The 19772-nt window shown below is 42.8% G+C and overlaps 3 protein-coding genes across 6 annotated transcripts; all 3 read right to left on the bottom strand.

Moving 5' to 3' along the window:
• Positions 1-5002: 5002 nt before the first annotated feature.
• Positions 5003-7933, bottom strand: RB195_019098 (uncharacterized protein; the record flags this gene model as incomplete). Of its 2 annotated transcripts, XM_064186800.1 has the most annotated exons (3): positions 5003-5907; positions 6009-7766; positions 7864-7933. In XM_064186800.1, the coding sequence occupies 3 exons, from the start codon at positions 7931-7933 to the stop codon at positions 5003-5005; spliced, it is 2733 nt and encodes a 910-aa protein (XP_064042680.1). The 2 variants fall into 2 exon arrangements, with proteins under 2 accessions (XP_064042680.1, XP_064042681.1); XM_064186799.1 differs by lacking the exon at positions 7864-7933 and having other exon boundaries at positions 5003-5938; positions 6028-7623.
• Positions 7934-15696: 7763 nt separating this feature from the next.
• RB195_019097 (uncharacterized protein) lies at positions 15697-17013 on the bottom strand (the record flags this gene model as incomplete). 2 transcript variants are annotated; one of them, XM_064186798.1, is made up of 2 exons in its annotated part: positions 15697-16449; positions 16684-17013. In XM_064186798.1, the coding sequence occupies 2 exons, from the start codon at positions 17011-17013 to the stop codon at positions 15697-15699; spliced, it is 1083 nt and encodes a 360-aa protein (XP_064042678.1). The 2 variants fall into 2 exon arrangements, with proteins under 2 accessions (XP_064042678.1, XP_064042679.1); XM_064186797.1 differs by having other exon boundaries at positions 16843-17013.
• A 523-nt stretch (positions 17014-17536) lies between these two features.
• Positions 17537-18046, bottom strand: RB195_019096 (uncharacterized protein; the record flags this gene model as incomplete). 2 transcript variants are annotated; one of them, XM_064186795.1, is made up of 1 exon in its annotated part: positions 17537-18046. In XM_064186795.1, one exon carries the CDS (start codon positions 18044-18046, stop codon positions 17537-17539), a length of 510 nt encoding a protein of 169 aa, XP_064042676.1. The 2 variants fall into 2 exon arrangements, with proteins under 2 accessions (XP_064042676.1, XP_064042677.1); XM_064186796.1 differs by having other exon boundaries at positions 17537-18037.
• Positions 18047-19772: the final 1726 nt, after the last annotated feature.

Below are 19772 nucleotides of genomic sequence, written 5' to 3'. Positions count from 1 at the left end.
ACCCCATATGCTCCTCAGATCGGATTGGGGACGTAAGCTATTGGACAGAGTCGATGTTCTTTGCTTTAGTCTTCAATGATACCGCCGCCTCGTTCTTGTAAGTCCGATGTACTCGTACCTAACCTCCCTCGCTTAAATTATCAGTCTTTTTCCGTCTTCGTACTTTGGACGACTCCGACAGCCCCGTCCTTCCTATCGCTACCCTACCAGGCAATTCTCCGAAATTAGGACATTTTTTCTTATTACTGTAACATGCATATGATTTAAAACCGATGGAAGAACCATCGGTGGAAGATGGAAGAACCAATCATCGAATGTGAAGGTTTGTTATACATTCAACCTTAGCATTAGATTACATCCTTGCTTCTTTTTCTTGTGGTCACACCTCTCTCAGCGCTTGCACAAAGAGTCCTTCTGTTTCGTTCATAATTTTTTCTATGTGAGTTATTTTTACTAGTTCTTTACGTGTGTGTCCGTGTTTTCTTTTTGTTAAGAATTACAAAGTCTCCAGTGGTCGATTTTCTTATGTTGTTGTGATAAAAACTGTGTAGGCTAAAGGTAAAGAACAGTCTCCTGTCAGCGGTGGACGTGGGAGTCACCATGTGTAGGGAACCGTTATGAAATTGACCACATACCGTTGCGAAATTTTTCAAACCATAGCACGCCCACCAATAGTGTTATAATCTCACGCCTTAATAATATTTCGCTTTGCTTCCACGGCATTATGTCAAAGTTTGAACTCGTGCAGTAAAATGAGGCGAATTTCTCGTTTCGACAACATTCCTTATTTCAAATATAAAAGCAACAACAAAATTAGAAACAATCAATGAAGTGAAGAACATTTTAACTGATAAAAATCATGACCACATTTGTAAAAGATTCCATTAACATCAGCAACAGACGACTTCAGTTGAGACGCTCCGTCTGAACCGAATTTGCTGCGTATCTCGAGAATTTGATCAATATTTCCATAAACTCATCCGTCTCGGATGAATTGAAGACGCACTGAAAGTTGGAGGAAAGAAATAATGACTCAGTATACTTTGTCAGAGAGTAAAGAAGGGATTGGCAGCAAGATTTCTATATACACCAAGTCGGGTTCGTTCCCTAAAAGGTGTTCTTCGATTCAATTTTTCTAAAATTTTGAATAGGCATGTGGAGAGTGCCGTCCAAGAGATTAGAGTAAGAATGGTGGATAACTTTCCTCATTGCTTTTCTTACTGCAGAGTTTCATTCGAAATGTGTAGAGCGATTATCGCTGCGGTATTAATGGTAAGATGGGAGGAAACTGGGAAGAGTGCTCTTTGGTTCTTTAGCCAGGTCCAATGAGATCGTCACTAACCCTTTTCACATTAAGGACTTCCTTGATCGCTTTCCCGCAGGCTGAGTCCTATCATGAGTTATGTTCCCGCAAGAAAGTCTCGGTATGATTTTCTCATGCGTTTTTGCACTTTTTTTTCAAAATCTAGTTAAGGAAGCGATGAATATATATATATTTTTTCCATTGCAAAAAAAATGGAACGACGTTTTAAAAAAAAATCAGCAATATATTCAAATGGAGATTCTAAGAAAACCCCTATGTGCGAAATATCTCCTTTCCGGATCGTCTGGTTTTCTGAAAATTTGAATGGGACAAACCCAAAAAATGTCGGAAAATTTCAAATTCCGTCCCAGCAAAATTCCAAAAAGACTGAAATGTGGGAAAAACAGCGATAAGAGTGTTTTTAGAGTGGACTTTCTTCCCTCAAAAACTACTTGAACTTCTTCTTTTGGTCCTTTTATGACGAAAATATTCGCGATCTCCCAGACCTAACAATGTGCACGAAATCTTTTTGGTCATTAAATTTTGCTAAACATGCTTTTAAACTGCTGCATACTGCGTAAAATTAAATTCTTTATTTTGTAAAAGTTGTTTCAAGTTTCTATCTCTTTTGCAAAAATTTGCCCCATCAGGGAATCGAACCTGAGAGGACGCATTGTAATTAGAGGGACAAAATGTTGATTTTTTTTGTACTTTTTTTTTCCTTCGTCACTCTGTGATTCGACATATGCAACTGACTATCCTATTTTTTGTCATGTCATGTGCTTTTATCAGAATTTGAAGCTAATTCATAGATTTCAGAGTAGAAATAGAATAGTACAAAAATGGAAATATTTCAATACCAGTATTTCTACAGCAATTTGCGTCTTCTAGTGAAGGGTATTTCTTCGTTTCTTCGTTTTTTTCACGTTTGCTATTTGTTCCCCAGCTAATTTTCGACTTTTCGAAACACATGAAATTTCCAACATATTGAATTAGCAGCAAAAACTGTCGAAAACTGACGCAGGAACGTTGGAGGAGAAGGAGGGTGGGGGAGGTTTCCTCGTATTCGAGAGGGTCGTGTTCCATCCCACGCTTGACCCTGGTTAGGGGAAAATGGAGAATTGAGCGTGGCTACCGCTCGCACTCGTAATTTATAACAAGAGCTTTATGACCTCCCATAGAGACTCCAACATTTCAATCTCGTGAAATGCCGCTTTAAGCGTGGTTATCAAATCTTCTGTTAACTTTTCACGTCAACAATCTGTAATTTCTTTCATTTTCTGTTATAATAATCCACAGACCTTATGTAAGGCCACATCATTTTTAGCTTCTTTTTAAAATAGAGTTGTAGCGAGCTCTGAGTTTGGCTACAGAACGAGTGTAACGTAGTGGTATCAGGTAAGGTACCATTACGTTTTTGCTATCGATGCTCTTATACCGAATAGGATTACTCACTCTTCCATTCTTCCTTTTGTTCTGGTTATTCGGAAAATGACGATATTACGATGCTTATGTCCGTATATATATATATATATATATATATATATAGAGAGAGAGAGGGGGCGGGTGTGGCGCAGTCGGTTAGAGGTCCGTTGTAGCCACACGGTCGAGGGTTCGAAACCGCCCTAGTGCAAACCAAGCCCTTCATCCCTCCGGGGTCGATAAATTGGTACCAGACTTGTGTGGGAGGATAAAAACACTGACCTGACACATCGGCTGGCCACCGCAAGTCATTGTATAGGCCAACACGCGTTCCAAAACCTCAACGATTAGAGAGAGAGAGTCCTTATCGTATACGCAGTAAGTAGACGCCTTTTTTTGTTTGCTTCCTCTTTTTTGATAAACTTTTTCCAATGAATCACTCGTTACCTTTACTAAGTTTAAAACCCTCATATTATGCGCCAGCATCTCACCAGCACACCTGTGACACTAGTGATAGTGACACTGAAATAGTGTAGCGCAGCGATGGGCTCTCCGAGTAACGCTTAACGAGCAGCATAAACGTTCCTTAACCCCCGCGAATTATGACTGAAGTCTTAACTGGAATTTCCGACCATTCCATTGTGGTATGTTGATCCCAAGATGGAAAGTTCCACATTCCTAGCCAGAGCAGTGCTGCGCCTAGCATTCGGATACAGAACACCTTCAAGGCACGCACCTTGCACCTTGTTATGTTTCGAACTCTGGTCCACCGTACGAGTGCAAGATGAATAGAAGCAAGCCTGATGGTGCTTTTCTACCTGTTGTATCGTGTTTTCTGGTCTGCAAAATCATTCAGTAACCTAAGCAGAAACTCTGAAACGGCTTGGAACCAATAAAATCTTGTGGGGTATTGATCCTATCCATTATTCCGTCAGCTGAGCCAGCGACAAGCCTGCTCAGCCTCATGGTTTGCCCATCTGCTTTATTTTAGGCTTCCCATGGAAACTTTTAACACGTTGACGACAATGTTGCTCAATGGTGCGCGACAGCCAGTCTGTCTTGTGGGACGACGTCGCTCAATGCTTCGCGACGGTATATTATTTCAAACAAAATGTGCGAGATTGTTTGTTTTCTGTTCAAATAACCGGTTTAGGCTTAGAAGTGTCTTATGTTGACATCAACCAACCATCCATTCAATTTCAAGGTTTTTTTTATATTTGTATTTATTTTTTTATTTACCAACAATTACAAATTATTTCCAACAACATTTGTTACCAACAACTAACAATTATGAGCAGTTTGGAAATAATCCAAACAACAAAATTTGTTGCACTCACTGCATTTTGCCTTAGTCCTCTTAGCCAGATTAGGTCAATCTGCCTGAAATTGCAGAGATCGAGCTGTAGCAGTCAGAGCAAAACCGTCTCTCTTTACCCTTTGCACTTGAATTAGATACCAGCTTCCGCTTGTGAGATCCTAAACTGCTGATCGAGATGAAGTACTTGTACAGCAATTCGTCAGCAATCAGCTCTTTGAAGTAATTGATTCTGATTTTCTTGACCTTCTCGCAATACAATAACTAAGCGTTGACCAAAGCAGTCTGGGTTACGAGGTGAAAAAATAGCAGGATATACCGCTTGGTTGTCCTCCTCACAAACGGAGTATAGGCATCTGGTCGCTGAGGTCAACGAATTCTTTGAAAATGAATTTCCTTCTTGCCCCTCCATTTTAATTATTTTTTTAAATTTTGAATTTTATATATTTTTTAGTTTTACATTATTTTGATCTTTTAAATTATTTTTATGTAATTTTGACCCTAATTTATTATCTTATATTTTTTTAAATATTTAGTTTGAATTTACTTGAGTTTGTTCTCGATTTTAAATTTATTATTTAATATTTTTGAATTTCACATTTTTAACTTTTAACTTTAATGGTTCTTTAATATTTTCGATCATAACCACTCATTCATTTATTCAAAAGTGAACAAACAAACAACAACAAACCAACAAAGAAAAATTTGTCGTCCCACGTGACAGTCATGAAAAAAATGGCTCGTCGTCGACGTGTTAATATTAAGACACAACCACCGTGGTCACATTGACACCTTCACAAGAAAAGGAAATCTTAGGAATTGTATCCAGTTCATTTGTATCTTAGAACCAACTCCCTTACAAAATTAGGGTTCAGAAATTGAAAAAGGATGATTTTCATAATTTCCTTAACACTTTTCTAGAGCTCTAAACTATGGCGGTATAGGAGCAGTTATCACCTTGATCACCTTGACTCCCGTTGATCTTCGAACTGGTCGAGCGGGCGACAGTAATTCTTCCATTTGTCCCGATCGCGTGCCAGAGTAGCCCAGTGGTTCCTCCTTTCGCGTGGGACACGAAGAGCATCATATTTTTCTTTCAAGGACTTCGTGAAGAAATCTGACCATCGGGTCGGCGGTCTTCCTGTAGTGCGCTTAATATCGCGGGGAACCCAGTCGCTCACGGCTCTGGTCCAACGGTTGTCATTAAAGCGCATCACGTGTCCGGCCCACCTTATTTTACTTTCCTTGGCAAACGCGGCGGCGTCTCTAATCTTCGATCGCTGACGTAGGAGAGAACTTCGAATCCCGTCCCTCACTTGCGTGAAACGGGATACTCCTAGCATCACTCTCTCAATTGCGCGTTCAATGACGCTCACCGCGTTTTCTTCCTGCTTGCGAAATGCCCAGGTTTCCGAAGCATAGGTCAAAGCAGGAAGTACGGTGGTGTTGAAGAGGTGAGCACGGAGCCGGGTGTTCCTGGTCTTCTTCACTACATCCTCGATGCTCTTGTACGCTCCCCAAGCCGCTCGTCTCCTCCTGCCCAGCTCGGGGGTCAGGTCGTTCATCATGTTCAGTTCCCGACCCAGATAAACGTAGCTGGTGCATTCGGATATGTTCGTTCCGTTGAGCGTGAATGGGGCATCCGAGACCCATCCGTTCCGCATGAACATCGTCTTTTGTAGATTCAGCTGAAGACCGATGCATCCACATGTTTCGTCGAATTCGGTCAGCATTCGTTCCGCTTGGCTGATGCTAGGTGTTACCAGTACGATGTCATCAGCAAAGCGCAAATGGTGTAGCTGCCGACCATCAACCTTCACTCCCATGTCGTCCCATTCCAACTTTCGCATTGCGTTCTCGAGGGTGGCTGTGAATATTTTGGGTGAAATTGTATCACCCTGTCGGACCCCCTCTTCACGTCAATGATGATGTTCTTGTAGAATGGCGAAATTCTGGTCGTGAAGTTACTGTACAACTCTCGAAGTACCTTTATATATTGAGTAGGGACGCCTTGGTTGTCCAAGGCTTCCACGACCGCTTCCGTCTCAACCGAGTCGAAAACCTTCTTTAAGTCGATGAAGGTGAGACAGAGCGGCATCTTGTACTCTCGTGATACCTCGATGAGTTTCGAAACAGTGTGAATGTGGTCAATCGTGCTGAATCCTTTTCGAAACCCTGCTTGCTCGCATGGCTGTCCTTCATCCAAGACTTTTTCAATCCTATTAAGGATTACTCTTGTAAAGAGCTTGTAGATGACGGACAGTAGGCAGATTGGGCGATAGTTGCCGATGTCATATGGATCTCCCTTTTTATACAACAACACGGTCTTGCTGGTCTTCCACTGTTTAGGAACCTTGCATTCCGACAGATAGCGTGTAAAGAGCCTCGCCAGGGTGTTGATGAGTACTGGCGGAAGGCTCTTCAGGTGTTCTGGTCTTATTCTGTCGGGACCGGGTGCCGTACGATTTCTTACCGACATGATAGCATGTCGTATTTCGGACGGGAGAACCTCTGGAATGACTTGTCCATCTTCCCTCAGATGGTGAGGAGGCAAGTGGACATGGCTGTCGAAGAGATCAGAGTAGAAGTCGTAGATGATTTTCTCCATCCCCCTTCTCGATGCAATGGCTGTTCCCTTTGGGTTCCGGAGAGCAGTCATCCTCGTCTTGCGACTGGCGAAGTCTCGACGGGCATATCGGATGCTTTTCCTCGCCTCTACAGCTTCAGCCAGCACTTCTGCTCTTCTCTCTTTAAGGTCTTCCTTTATCGCCTCTCGGCAAAGCCTTGCGAGCTCGGACGTGAGTTCTTGGTTCCCTGCGGCTCGTGCTGCTCCACGCTGGCGTATCAGCTCAAGAGTTTTAAGAGACAGACGCCTCTTGGTGGTTTTAAAACTCCCAGCCTTCTTCGCGCAGTCGTGAAGGTGTTCGACAAGCCGGTCATATTCCTCGTCGATGTTGTCCATTGCAGAATCTTCCCAAAAGCCGACTAGCGTAGCGAAGAGATCCCAGTTGATGGTAGTCCTGGGATTTCTCTCTCTGAACTTGGCGGCTTTCTCTGCTCTCCTTGTGAAAGAAAATCTTCCTCGGAGGAGGCGATGGTCCGATCCCGTATAGAACTTTGGTACAACACCGACGTCCGTCAGGCAGAACCTTTTATTGACGATGATGTGGTCTATTTCATTACGGTACCCTCCACCGGGTGACTCCCACGTCCAGCGTAAAGAAGAAGGCTTCTGAAATTGCGAGTTCCCATGGATGGTCTTAGTCGTCATGATGAACTCGGAGAGCCTCTCTCCCTGGTCATTCCATTGTAGGCCGTGGGTCCCGATGTGAAGTTCCTCCAGCGTTCTTCTTGGGCCAACCTTAGCGTTGAAATCGCCAACTATGACCTTGTAGAAGGCATGATCTTCTTGGTAGAACTTCTCCAGGTCCATATAGAAAGCTTCGACTTCTTCTTCTTCGTAGCTTGATGTTGGAGCGTAAACGACGAAGATAGTCAAAGCTGGTATTGGGCCACATCTTCTCATCCGCAGACGTCCGATTCGGGTCGTAAGTTGTTCAAAAGAGTCGATGTTCTTTGCCATACTCGTGTTGACGAGGACGCCAACTCCACCAACACCTCTACTGTCGCATGTTCCTAAGAACAGTTCTTCTCCAGTTTCATATACGGCGTTGAGAGGGTGACGTCGTCTCGTCTCGGTCAGTCCGATGACGTCGTACTTGACTCCTGCAACCCCGTCCTACCTGGCGCTACCGTACCAGGCTTTCCTCCGGAATCAGGAGACTCTTTTCTATTACTGTGTTTTGCTTAAAAATTTTAAAACCCATGGGCAGGTTGCAAGCCTCTAGTCCCATGAGTTTCTGGGAGAACTTCCGTTCTCCCGGTGTGGACATGTGGAGCTTATTTGTTGGAGGCGACTCCAAACCGCCTCCCTTGCACCTCCCAGTCACTTGATTGCAGGCTTTTGGCCGGACCGACGTGCGGGATACAAGGATGTCATGAGTCAGTCCTGGCTCAGCAGAAACAGGGAGTCCATCCCCTGAATCCACCTGCGTCTCTGGGCAAGCGCAAGGTCGCTTTTGGTCCGCGATTAGCCCCCTATCCGCCACCCGGGGACGCGCCACGTAGCCTCGCGACTAACCGGCTGTGATCCCTCTAGTGAGGGAGATCCGTGGAGGAGCAGTTATAGGACACGAAATCACTCACGGATTTGACGATGAAGGTGAATCTATTCGATAGTAGTCTCTTGAATATGGTTGCCGACGCATATATGCCGATGCATTTGTCTTTTTTTCCTGCTTGAACGATATACTCTTTTCCAGAGGAATTCTAAAGACTATCTCTGCCTCTACGATTTAGTTAGTCCCATAAAAGGAACCTATAAAAGATAGAGCTGTGTTGACTCAATTTTTGGGTTGCATTTTCTTAGGGCGGCAGTTTGATTCTGTTGGTAATCTCCGAGAATGGTGGGATCCCGAAGTTAAAAAGAAGTTTCAAGAACGAGCTCAATGCATTATCAACCAGTACGGAAAAATTGAAGTAGGTTGAAATCAGAATTGTATTGTACTGTTTACTCACTGTTTACTCGTGGGAGAAATTGTCAAATTAGGTACCTGGAACTGGTTTCAAAATCAGCGGAAAACTAACACAAGGAGAGAACATTGCTGACAACGGAGGCGTGAAGCAAGCTTTCAGAGTATGTTTTTTCAGCAAGGCGTGCTAACATTTTCCGACCAGTTCATTTCGGTTATTCCCTATCTCTGTGATTCCTCGTTTGTGTTGCAGGCTTACAAAAACTACCTAAGAAAACGTGGCGAAGAGAGGCGCGTCAAGGGACTTGAGCAGTACAACAATGACCAAATGTTTTTCCTAGGATACGCTATGGTAATCTTGTCGAGACACACTTCTTTTGGGTAATTCGCTTTTGAGATTTGCCAATAGTATGAGGCCCTTTCGTTCTCGATGCAGATTTATATAGAAGGGTTGGCTGCTTATAATGGTTTTATTGGTTGCGGAAGTTAAAATTATTTTCTAAATTAAGTAATCAAGGCAGTTAACACAGAAAAGAATCCTGTGGTGCTATTTTCGCTATTTGATTTCTCACACACAATAATAAGGCTAAAATCAAAACTGAATCCCATTATTTAGAAGATCAGCTGTGTCACCGTTTCTCCTTTGTTTCTCGATTTGTACAATTATAGTACTGCTGACATCCGCCCCCTCCCCCGACCCCCGATAAATGTTAGCGCTACTGATGAGGAGTGACGGCCTTCCAGTTGGGTCTTTTTCATCTCTTGAAAATTAGTAGTCTACAGTAATACGACCTTAATAAGCATAACGGGCCTGGCCCACTTGATTTTCTTTCCTGAACAAAGGAGTCACTCGTCTTTACTTGGGTAGCGGTGAGTACATTTTTCTCTTACTTGCGAAGCATTCAAATTTCTGAAGCTGTCTCTTCTGGAAACTGCTAGTCTCTTTGCTCGGCTCTAAAATTAGGTCGTTTACCATGTCAATTTCTCGGCTTTGATGCGCTTTGATACTAGAATATCATATTCGTTCCGGTTGAACGTTGAATGGAGCGTCCGTAATTTTCAAGCATGTTTCGTCGAATTCGTTCAACATTTGCTCGACTGATGTTCAGTGTTTTAAGAGTGATTGTATAACCGAAACTGGAACAAATTGTGCGATTGTAGGCACCATTTTTGATTTTCATATTCTCATTCCACCCTATTTCTCACATTTCGATCTCGTGAGCTGCGCTTGAATGAAATCAATCCGGGAGAAGAGGAAACGAATTTGCTATTTAAATCAACATAATTCTCCTTCACTAGATGTTACCTGTCTCAGATATTAGGAGCGAAGCCTACGTAGTAGGTCTTCCATGACTTCCTAGCCGTTTTCGACTCTCAAGATCTTCGATTTCGAGACCGTCTTTTCAACGTTCTAGCCGCAAATAGTATTCCAGTAAAGTTCGTTCACCTAATCAAGGACATAAATCGAGGAACAATTGCTGCAGTTCGAATACCGGTTGTTCGTCGACGATGTAATAATTTTCGCTTCAAGCAGCGCGAGTTTGCGACATGTGGTCGGCTTTTGGTTTAAAATTAGGTACAGCCTACTGTTTACGACACTGATGAATATAAGCAGATGTAGTTCTCCGCGAGACCCTCAGCAGAAATCAGGGTGAACGGACAATCAGTTGAAGTTGTGGACAAGCATTCAACTCCAAAGCAAACTTCTTCTGGTCGAATCCTTTGCCAGTGGGGTTAAGCTGCGAATCTACCTATCCGCAACTCCCCTGATCATGATGTATGGATCGGATTCGTCGGTAGCACAGTCAACGGTGATGGAGAGGGGCGAGTACATGACAAGAAAGTTTGTTGAGTCTGTAAGAGTCGATGTTACTGTTATTTGATGACAAATTCTACTTGACTGACATACCCGAATACACTGGCTATGCACATCTAGGTAGAAGAAAGAGCATGATAAACCACGTATTTTCCGGTTCTCACTGAGTTTTCTTTAAATAGAGGGAAGTGCTATGTTAGTTGTCTATCCATAGCACTCTAATGCTCACAACTTCAAAACGAACTTTAACTCGTTTCTTTGCTTGCTGTCCGTCACTCAAACTTTACGATTTGAACAACGATTCAGTACGTGTTCGACTTTGAAATTTTGCGTTTCTCGAGCAAACCATACAGTCTTTGAATGAGCTGTAGCCTGCGTACAAGACTATGGATGCAACCATCGAGCACATAACCTCTCAGGCCTCAGTCCCCATCTATTACATCATACTGACTACCGACTTAAAATGTACGATGCCGGCTTTACTTGTGTGCTTATATAGCATTTGTTAAATAAGTACAGTTGAGTTTAATGAGTGAGTTCTAGCCTCAGTTTGCTTATGCGGTTGTTATTTTTTGACGTGTCCCAAACCTTGTCGACATCTTGCACTTAGTCTGAGCTAGTGTTCCACTTCTTTTTTCTGCATCGGCATAGAGTTGCTTCTGTGACAATCCTCTAAGTCTCGCGTTATGACTGACGGGTACGAAGAAGAGTAGATTTCAAATACCTAAAGATGACAGATCTCATTAGATTTGCTGGTGTAAGTTGATGAGATGTACAAACGAAGTACACGCGTCTCGGTTTCATTAGTGCAGACTTTGTCAACTGCTCACTCCACGTAGAGACAGCTTCTCCTTCTTACGATTCATAAAGTGTAACATGCGAGCAATGGTGGTGCAGCTGCTACAAAACCCTCATGGATAAGTAACGGCACGTGTTTTAGATTCTGCCTTTCCCTTTCGTCCTACAGTTTTTGAGCGTCAGAAGGTTGATACCACTCAAGCGTAATAGTTTCCTCATTCTCGCCTCTAGATCGTAAGGACTTGCTGCTTTCCCACTTTCATTTAGTTGGAATTAGACGGTTTCAATTGATGTGGTGATCGTGTGGTCTTTGTGGTGATCATCTAAAGAACGAGCCTTAAATTTCTTTGGAAGTTGGTGAACTCTTCCAATGAAAAACTTCCAAAACAGTCACACCATCACCCTTAAGCCCCTCATCGATTCATTTGAAGGTCTTTATTTTTGCCGCTGACGGCAAAACATGACGATACTTTGCGAATTGGTGAATGAGGCATTCACTACTACACGTATGAGTCTTCTTATAGACGCAATATTATTTTTTGGCACTCTACTTCTTCACCACTTTTTTGCGTCTGCGTTCGCCTTTCAGTAACTTTCCCAACTTCGCACTGTGGTAGTACCAAAGAAGATATGATAGAGGTGTTTCTTTACCATAACCAAGGGCAAAGAAAGTATTAAAATTCATTTGCTCGAGTTTTCTACACGGTTGTAAACATTAACGAAGTCCATCGCAGCAAAATGCAGCCAATCACTTCATCCTCAGGTCGAATGTGGCCACATGACGAAAGAAGCTATGATAAACCAGCTGATTACCAATCCGCATTCTCCACATCGCAATCGGTAAGAGAACTGGTCTTACGGAACAAATTAGGTTGCGCGGAAAGTAATTGTCATCCTAAAGAAATAAAATTAGTTATGAAAAAAAAAACCACAGCAATCTGATTTGAGCGATATTCTCCATACTGATGTGTGGCTTTCTGTCATAGTTCACAAAGGGAATGGATGCACTTCTTGTAGAACTCTGCAGGCTGCAACTCCAAGGAATTGGTCACTTCAATTTGCACCGCTTCTCGATTCTTTTATTCTTTTCTCGGCCACCCTGTTGCATCGCTGAACAAAACGAAGTCCGAAGGCGCAGAGTGCGCATTGCGCGACGTATGAAGCGGTTTTCCCAACGTAAATTTCCCAATTTACCCTGAATGATTATCGCAAAATGAGGTTTCAATTTTTCGTGAGCGAATTTTGTAGTTACCAAAACCACCTCTTGTAGTTATCATAATCATCTTTAATATGCAATGTGCCAAACACACTTCTTATGAATTGCAGATCAAGAATTGGTGCTTAACTTTGATTGAAACCATAGAGTACTGCTCTTCCGAGGGGAGCGGTTCGTTTCAGCCGTTCACAACTATCCAACCGATGCCAATTTCTCATGGTGTTATCGTGGAGGATCCGATTTTCATCCGACAGTATGTATGAATCTGAAAGCTGCTCTTTTCATTAGTTAATGCGGAGCTCCTTTAAAAAAAACAACAACGGCAATTGCTTTCCGAAGAACCTAACAACGTTTTGCACTGTGAAGAAGAATTTTTATTCTCAGGGTGAACCAAGTGTTGGCCAATCAGCCGGAATTCGCGACGGCTTTCCAATGTGACCTGGGGACCCCTATGAATCCTATCGAGCGCTGCGCCGTGTGGTAGCAATCACCTAAATTAGCATTTGTTTAGGCATAAAAGCTCTAGCATACTAATTGTGTCAGTTAACCATAATTAAGAAAAAAGAGATCGCCTATCGGAGAACTAATTTAAGCATTGTGGAATTATTCTATTAACATATAACCAGCCTGAAAGTCCGGCTAAAGCCGCACTTGAGACTTTCTATGGTGTTCGCTTCGCTCCCCTTCACTAATCAGCGAAAATTAATATTAGTGCCGTTTTCTATGAAATTGGACTTCTGTATCTCCAACAGTCTTTCTTCCTTTTTTATTTCATAACTAAAAGCAAAAGATTTCATAATCTTCTTCCTGAACGCGTCAGTTATACACTTGGAGAACATTTAAGCTTCAGCTTCAAACACTCCTTATCAATACATTCTAGACAAAATTTAAAAGTATCACGCGAATTATGGATTTTCCTCCTGTTTTCTATAAACAATTATCAAAGAATGATGTTTTGGCATAAAATGACGTGAAAGACATCATCCTACTGATAAAGATAACGTTCCACGTCAGATCACAAAAACATCTTCCTACTGTTTAAGTAGCCGTTTGTTTCCACTTTCTGAGAACGACGTGCTACAAACTTGAGGCGAACGAAGAAGGAAATAGGCACGCGGAGGAGTCATAAAGATGAAAAGCAAAGCGCTCAGTGGCCACGGCTATGAAGCAGCTGCAACCATCTATCTTTTGCGTCATGCAGACGAAGTTGTTGCGCACCAAGAGTACGCCAGTGGACCCGTCGCACTCCCCATATAATAGCAATCTGACGCCGATGCACGAATCCGACGCCGGTGGATGCAATAATACCCCTTTTATAGCTATCTGGCGCCGGCGCACCAATCCGACGCCGGTGGACCCGTCGCACTCCCTTCTAGAGGTGTCTGGCGCCGGCGCACCAATTTGACGCCGGTGGACCCGTCGCACCCCCTTCTATAGGTATCTGGTGCCTGTGGACCCGTCGCATCCCCTTCTATAGGTATATCTTTTGCAAGATTTGGGAAGAGGAGTACACTTGTAAATGTAAACTCTGAAACACCACGCGAGTCTACCGGCGTGTGTCTGAGTTCTAAGCAACGTACAAAAGTTGATACTCTTCGCTGTTCCTCCAGTCCCGTAGCATGGTTATGAAGATGTTTGGATGCCGTTTCCCAGTTTCTTTATTGTGTTTACTTTTTCCTTAATGTTGAGTAATAGGAAGAAAACTGACTTCAAATGTGATTGGAAGATTGGCGATTACAAATTCATTTTCGACAGATGTTTATTGACAGGTTCTCAAATCTAGAGTCCTGCGATCCACAAAACCTCAGTAAATAAATCCTCCTTTTTTTTACACTGAAAACACAGGAAACATTGAAGCTACATGGGTGCTAGATCCTGCAGAAGAATTCATTATGTCTGAAGCACCTGAAGTAATAATGGTCTCTATTGTTAGAAATAAAAAATGTTGTTCCCAAAATGTTCGCAATATCATATATTTGAACAATGTTTGTCATGGCAATGGACGCCCTTACACTTACTGTGGAATTGTGAGGGGTTTTCTTGCTCGCCAAAGATACGGATACATTTATCTTATCCGTATTGCTACGTGGTCTAGTTGTCGACCAAGACTGAAGGATACGCTTTATTTCCAGTAAAGGTATATGCAGTATTGCCACTACCAGATCACTGCTTGTTGGTATTGTTTATTAAAGCTGTGCGGGTATTGCGATGCTTGTTGCCTTGTTGGCCGTCGAATGAGAAGGCTGCCCGCACGGTTGTGGGACATCCTTTTATACTCAGGCGAGCGATATGGTTGCGTCGGCGAATGTAAGTATCAAGCGTTTCATGTGTTTTTCCAACCGTATTAGTGATCTTTCATAGCGCAGCTATACTCCCGCCAGCTTAATTGTTTATTGGTGTTGTCGTTGCCGTGCTTCTTCTATTTCCCTTTCCAATTCATCGATTCGGGCGGCTATTTTTTCCTTGGAATTAGGGATATTGCAGAAAGCCCTGTGGTGTCCTCCTTCCATTGGAATGAAAAAATCTAGTATTGTTCTTCGCACCACAGAGCAATACCAACAGGGCTTATCCTGGCATCTGCATCGCCTGTTTGGATCACAATCCATCAAGCAGTATTGACATAAGTTTCTATCCCGGACGTAGTGGCATTGAAGAGATGGAAGTTTGGACTTGGCCATCAAGAGCTGCGCTGATGTGTTACTGTGTAAGTATGTACATGCAGCCATAGTATTGGTGCTAGCAACCGCAAATGTCACCAGAATGACTTCGCCTTTCTTTTCTTGCAAGAAACGGGGCAAATCCTTCTCAAACCAGTTAATTTGAGCGGTGATGCCTTTCCATTCCTCAACCTTTGTGTCGGGTAATCTTACGTCTCAGTCGTATTGATCTTTCCATAGGTCTTGCAGGAAGATCTTGATTTTGTGAAGAAGTGGGATTTGCCATCCTAAAGGATCATAAATTGCTGAAATTGCGCTTGTAACGGTCCTTTTTGTTATTGATGACATGGATGGGATTTTTGTAGAGATATGAATAATATCCCTCGTTATGTCCTAGATAAGGCCGAGTACTTTGGGATGTAAGTATGATGCCCTGTCGTGGTCTGCTATTTCTTCCCTCAACTTGGTATTGTTGGAAGTGAATTCGCGTAAATTCATATTGACATCTTGGAACATCTATTTTGATCTTTTATAAAAACGTATTGCCCTATCAATGGAATCGGTCGTCAGTATGAGATTGTCTACATACAGATTATCTTTAAGCTCTTGCACTATATCGGATTCCGTTTTATAACTATTAAGGTGGTAGTACGTCGTTCCTGCCAACAGGAATAGAGATTGCTATTTTCCCTATTCGGAATCGTAGCAGAAGGCCATACAAAGGAGGTAGTATTACCGGCCCTCTGTACAGCACATCGTTTAGAGACGGAGATCCCTTGTAGTGAGCCGATGCGTCAAAGGCTATGCGCACTTTCGTTGTTGTTTTCTGCGGAGTTAGAACCGGTTGATGTGGAATGTAGTGCACTTGATTTCCCTGTACAGGATCTCCTTCTTGAACAATCTCGATGATCTTCTGATGGTCTTTGAATACGCTATTGTATCTATCCAGGAGCTGCTCGTCCTTACTCAGCGAATTCCACACGCTAACTAAGCGTCTGTAGGCTATCGCTTTATTGTCTGGCAAATGCGGGTATTGATCTTTCCAATGAAGAGTAACGTAATATCCGTCTACCCTTTGTTCGATGGTTTCATTGAATCGGTCCCAAAGAATCTTGTCCATCTTAGCACGAGCCGTTTTCTCGGTGCTGGCAAATTCTTCCATACCGGCTGCATCCATAGACCAGAACTTTTCCCACTGATCTTTTTCATCTTCGATGATTTCTTGCTCAGATGTGGAGATTGTGAGGACTTGAGCGACATCCATTGACCAATTGCGGTCCCATTCATCGAATTCTTCAGAGTCTCGAGAAACTTGTAATACCGCTGGATTCTCCTTTTGACGTTTTCCCGAAATAAAGGTATCCCAATTTTGTAGGTAGTAAATGTAGGCCTGAAGGCAATGGTATTGGAGCAGTATCACTTCTCACGAAGTTCCATAGGTGATCGCATCCTAAAAGAACAAAGGGCTTGATGTCCTTTTTATCAGTTCTCCATAATATCTTGATATTACGGTTGCGCATGAAGTCGAGGTCCTCTGTTGGTATCTGTGGTGCTTGAATGCGCGAGTCAAAATGTCGTGAGTTAACAGTTGAAGTAAATGAGGAGTTCCTTCCTCATCCCATACTTCCATTCTGACGAGTTTGCATCTCCGTTCTTTGGTATCTTGTGAACCGAAGGTGTGCAGCTTAATTCTTCTTTCTTCGACCACAGGCAAATGAAGTTTTGCAGCAAGCGTGGAGCCTAAAAATGAGGTTTCAGCCCCTGTATCCAGTAATACATCTACCTTCGACAACGATTTTGTCTCAGGATCCATTATGGTGACTTTTCCGGTTGGCAAGTATGGTCTCTTCTCTTCTTTGCTATTGGTGCTCGTATTGAGTATTGTTTGTAACTGCAGAATTGATGTTTCGCTTGTCGTATTGTCAGAAGCGGCAATAACGTTTGAACGAATCATCTTAGATGACCCTTTATTGATTCTTTCCTTCACTTTTTCTTGTGGTCTTACAATGTAGTTGGGTTATTGCCCTTATATTGTGACGGCCTTGATTCAGTGTTGTTGTTGAAACAACATGACGTATGATATAACCCTTTACAGTTGAAGCATGGACGACCTTTACACTCAGTCGTCCTATGCTTAGGAGATGCGCATATCATGCAAAGTTGTTCCTTACGCAAGTATGCGGAACGATCCTGGGGAGTAGAATACTATGTGCATGAATGCGAGGGATGGTTGTTCTTGCAGTACATGCAGCATTTAGTCATCAAGTGCGGTCTAATATTATTGTTCACTTGCCTCTGTTGCATTGGAGGACTTTTCTCGGAAAAGAATAGGAACATTTCTTCCGTGGACAATATCTCATCTATGAACTTAAAGAGATGTTGCATTGTAAACGGAACTTCTGCGGATAGTCCTTGCTTTTTGACAATCACTTTCCGCTTGACCGAATCGGGAAATTTGGCTAACACCTTTTTATTAGTCATGGGCTATTGACCTCTTCTCCCTTTTCAGTCAACTGGGCTACAATCACTTGTAGTTGCTCGAGAAGATGACGTTGGTCCTTTATTGATGGACTTCGTAATACCGACTTATCCAGTCTTTCTACCAACTGGTTAATTAGAGCTTCCCTGTTATTGTATTTCACAAGTAGGAAGTTTATGGCCTTGGAGTAGTTGTCCTTAGTGACCTGGAACTTTCTTATACAGTCCCTGGCTTCCCCTTTCAAAGCATTGAGTAAGTAGTTATATTTTACCATTTCCGATAACTGCTGGGAGTGTATATTGTTATTGAATAATTCCCAGAAGTTATCCCATTCCCATATGTTACCCCCAAAGGTCGGGATGGGGAGAGGAGGAAGCTCTACTGGCTTCGTCTGTAGATGATTCATTGCTAACGAAGAGCTGTTTACATCATGCGGAGTAGCTGAATATGATTGAGCTGTATCTACGCAGGAAATTAGTGCTTGTAGTCGCGCTTGCATCAATACCATAAGGTCGAAGGCGCAAGATAGCGCTGATTCGGATTTTCATAGATATAGTTCAAAATCTTCTTGTTCTTTTCCCGAGGGTTGCTCCAACCTATCAAGTATTGATGCAAAGTTGCTGAGAACGTTCTCTACTTTGACGGTAGCCGAGTTAATTGCGCTAATACCCTCTTCTAACCTACTGGTATTTTCTTTTACTATACTGCGCGGTGCCTGGGGATCTATTGGGATTTCCTCTAGCTTCCCCTCCTTCAGTCTCGAAACGATATGTTCAAGCTTATTGGTAAAAGTTGTCAACAGGTGTTTCTGGGTGCCAAGTTGGGTTGACATATTGCAAGGAATTACTTAGCAAGAAATCAAGGTAGTAGAGGTGCCAGTGGAGTATTGCCGAGGGAGTATTGCCAACGGAGTATTGGTAACAATGGCTGTTACTGAGAAATGATGACTAATGCAGATGTTATTGTCTCGCAATGAGTTGCTCAGAAGGATAGCAATGAGTCAGTATTGTGTGTAAAGCAGATTTATTGCGAAACCGACCTGGATCCTTTGATCTGCCGATGCACCAATTGTGGAATTGTGAGGGGTTTTCTTGCTCGCCAAAGATACGGATAGATTTATCTTATCCGTATTGCCACGCGGTTTAGTTGTCGACCAAGACTGAAGGATACACTTTATTTACAGTAAAGGTATATACAGTATTGCCAGTACCAGATCACTGCTTGTTGGTATTGTTTATTGAAGCTGTGCGGCTATTGCGATGCTTGTCGCCTTGTTGGCCATCGAATGAGAAGGCTGCCCGCACGGTTGTGGGACATCCTTTTATATTCAGGCGAGCGATATGGTTGCGTCGGTGAATGTAAGCATCAAGCATTTCATGTGTTTTTCCAACCGTATTATTGATCTTTCATAGCGCAGCTATACTTACCTGAATTCTATTTGCTATCATTAACTTAGAAAACATGATAGGAGCGTTCTCCGGCCGTCTGATCATACTTCCAAAATTCGGTTCCTGTCCCACAAATCCTGTGGAAATGCACGAAGAGTGTCGTTAGCCTCTCTGGAGATCAATCGTGGCTCTCCGCTTAGTATAGCTCCCCTCTCGCCTTTTCGTGCTTCCTAGAGGACAATCTTTCAACCCAAACTTTCATCTTTTCTCAACGAAGAATGATCAGTTCTCAGAAACAACACCTATAGATTTTTTTTAGTAAAAAGTACTGGCAGCAAGAGGAGCATCCCTTTGAATCTTGATGGAGAAATCTTTGCAAGTGTTCGACTGTCTTTGAATCTCGGAAAGTTGAAACGTAGTTTTTAATTGATTTTCTTGAGCTGTAGCCAAGATTGTTATTGATCGTCTTTATTAAACAACAGCTAACATTTCGGCGTTATCGCCTTCGTCAGAGCCTGGAAAATTCAAAGCCATTAGTGATTTATCCTCTCAAGCGCCTCGTCACCCTACAGAAAGCATCCAAACGGTAGGCAAACTCAAACAGCAACACATTGGCTAGTGCTTACCTCATTAGCTAGACTTGGTAACGCAGCAGACCACCACGTGCCACAACTATGAGTTACAAGGGTTTTGTATAGGTACCTCACCACCTGCTCCATAGATCAAAACCCGCATAGGTCTTGGTATGGGGATAACTCGTTTGTGATAGCAATGCACTCATCCTTTTTGTTCATTTTTGGACTTTTGGCAGTTATCCAGTTGTTCTGCGTGCTGTGATCTCGGACT

The sequence above is a fragment of the Necator americanus genome, chromosome II (genome assembly GCF_031761385.1).
Source record: "Necator americanus strain Aroian chromosome II, whole genome shotgun sequence".
Taxonomy (NCBI): Eukaryota; Metazoa; Nematoda; class Chromadorea; order Rhabditida; family Ancylostomatidae; genus Necator; species Necator americanus.
Note: the sequence above shows the minus strand (reverse complement) of the source record. Positions and strands in the feature narration are given on the sequence as shown.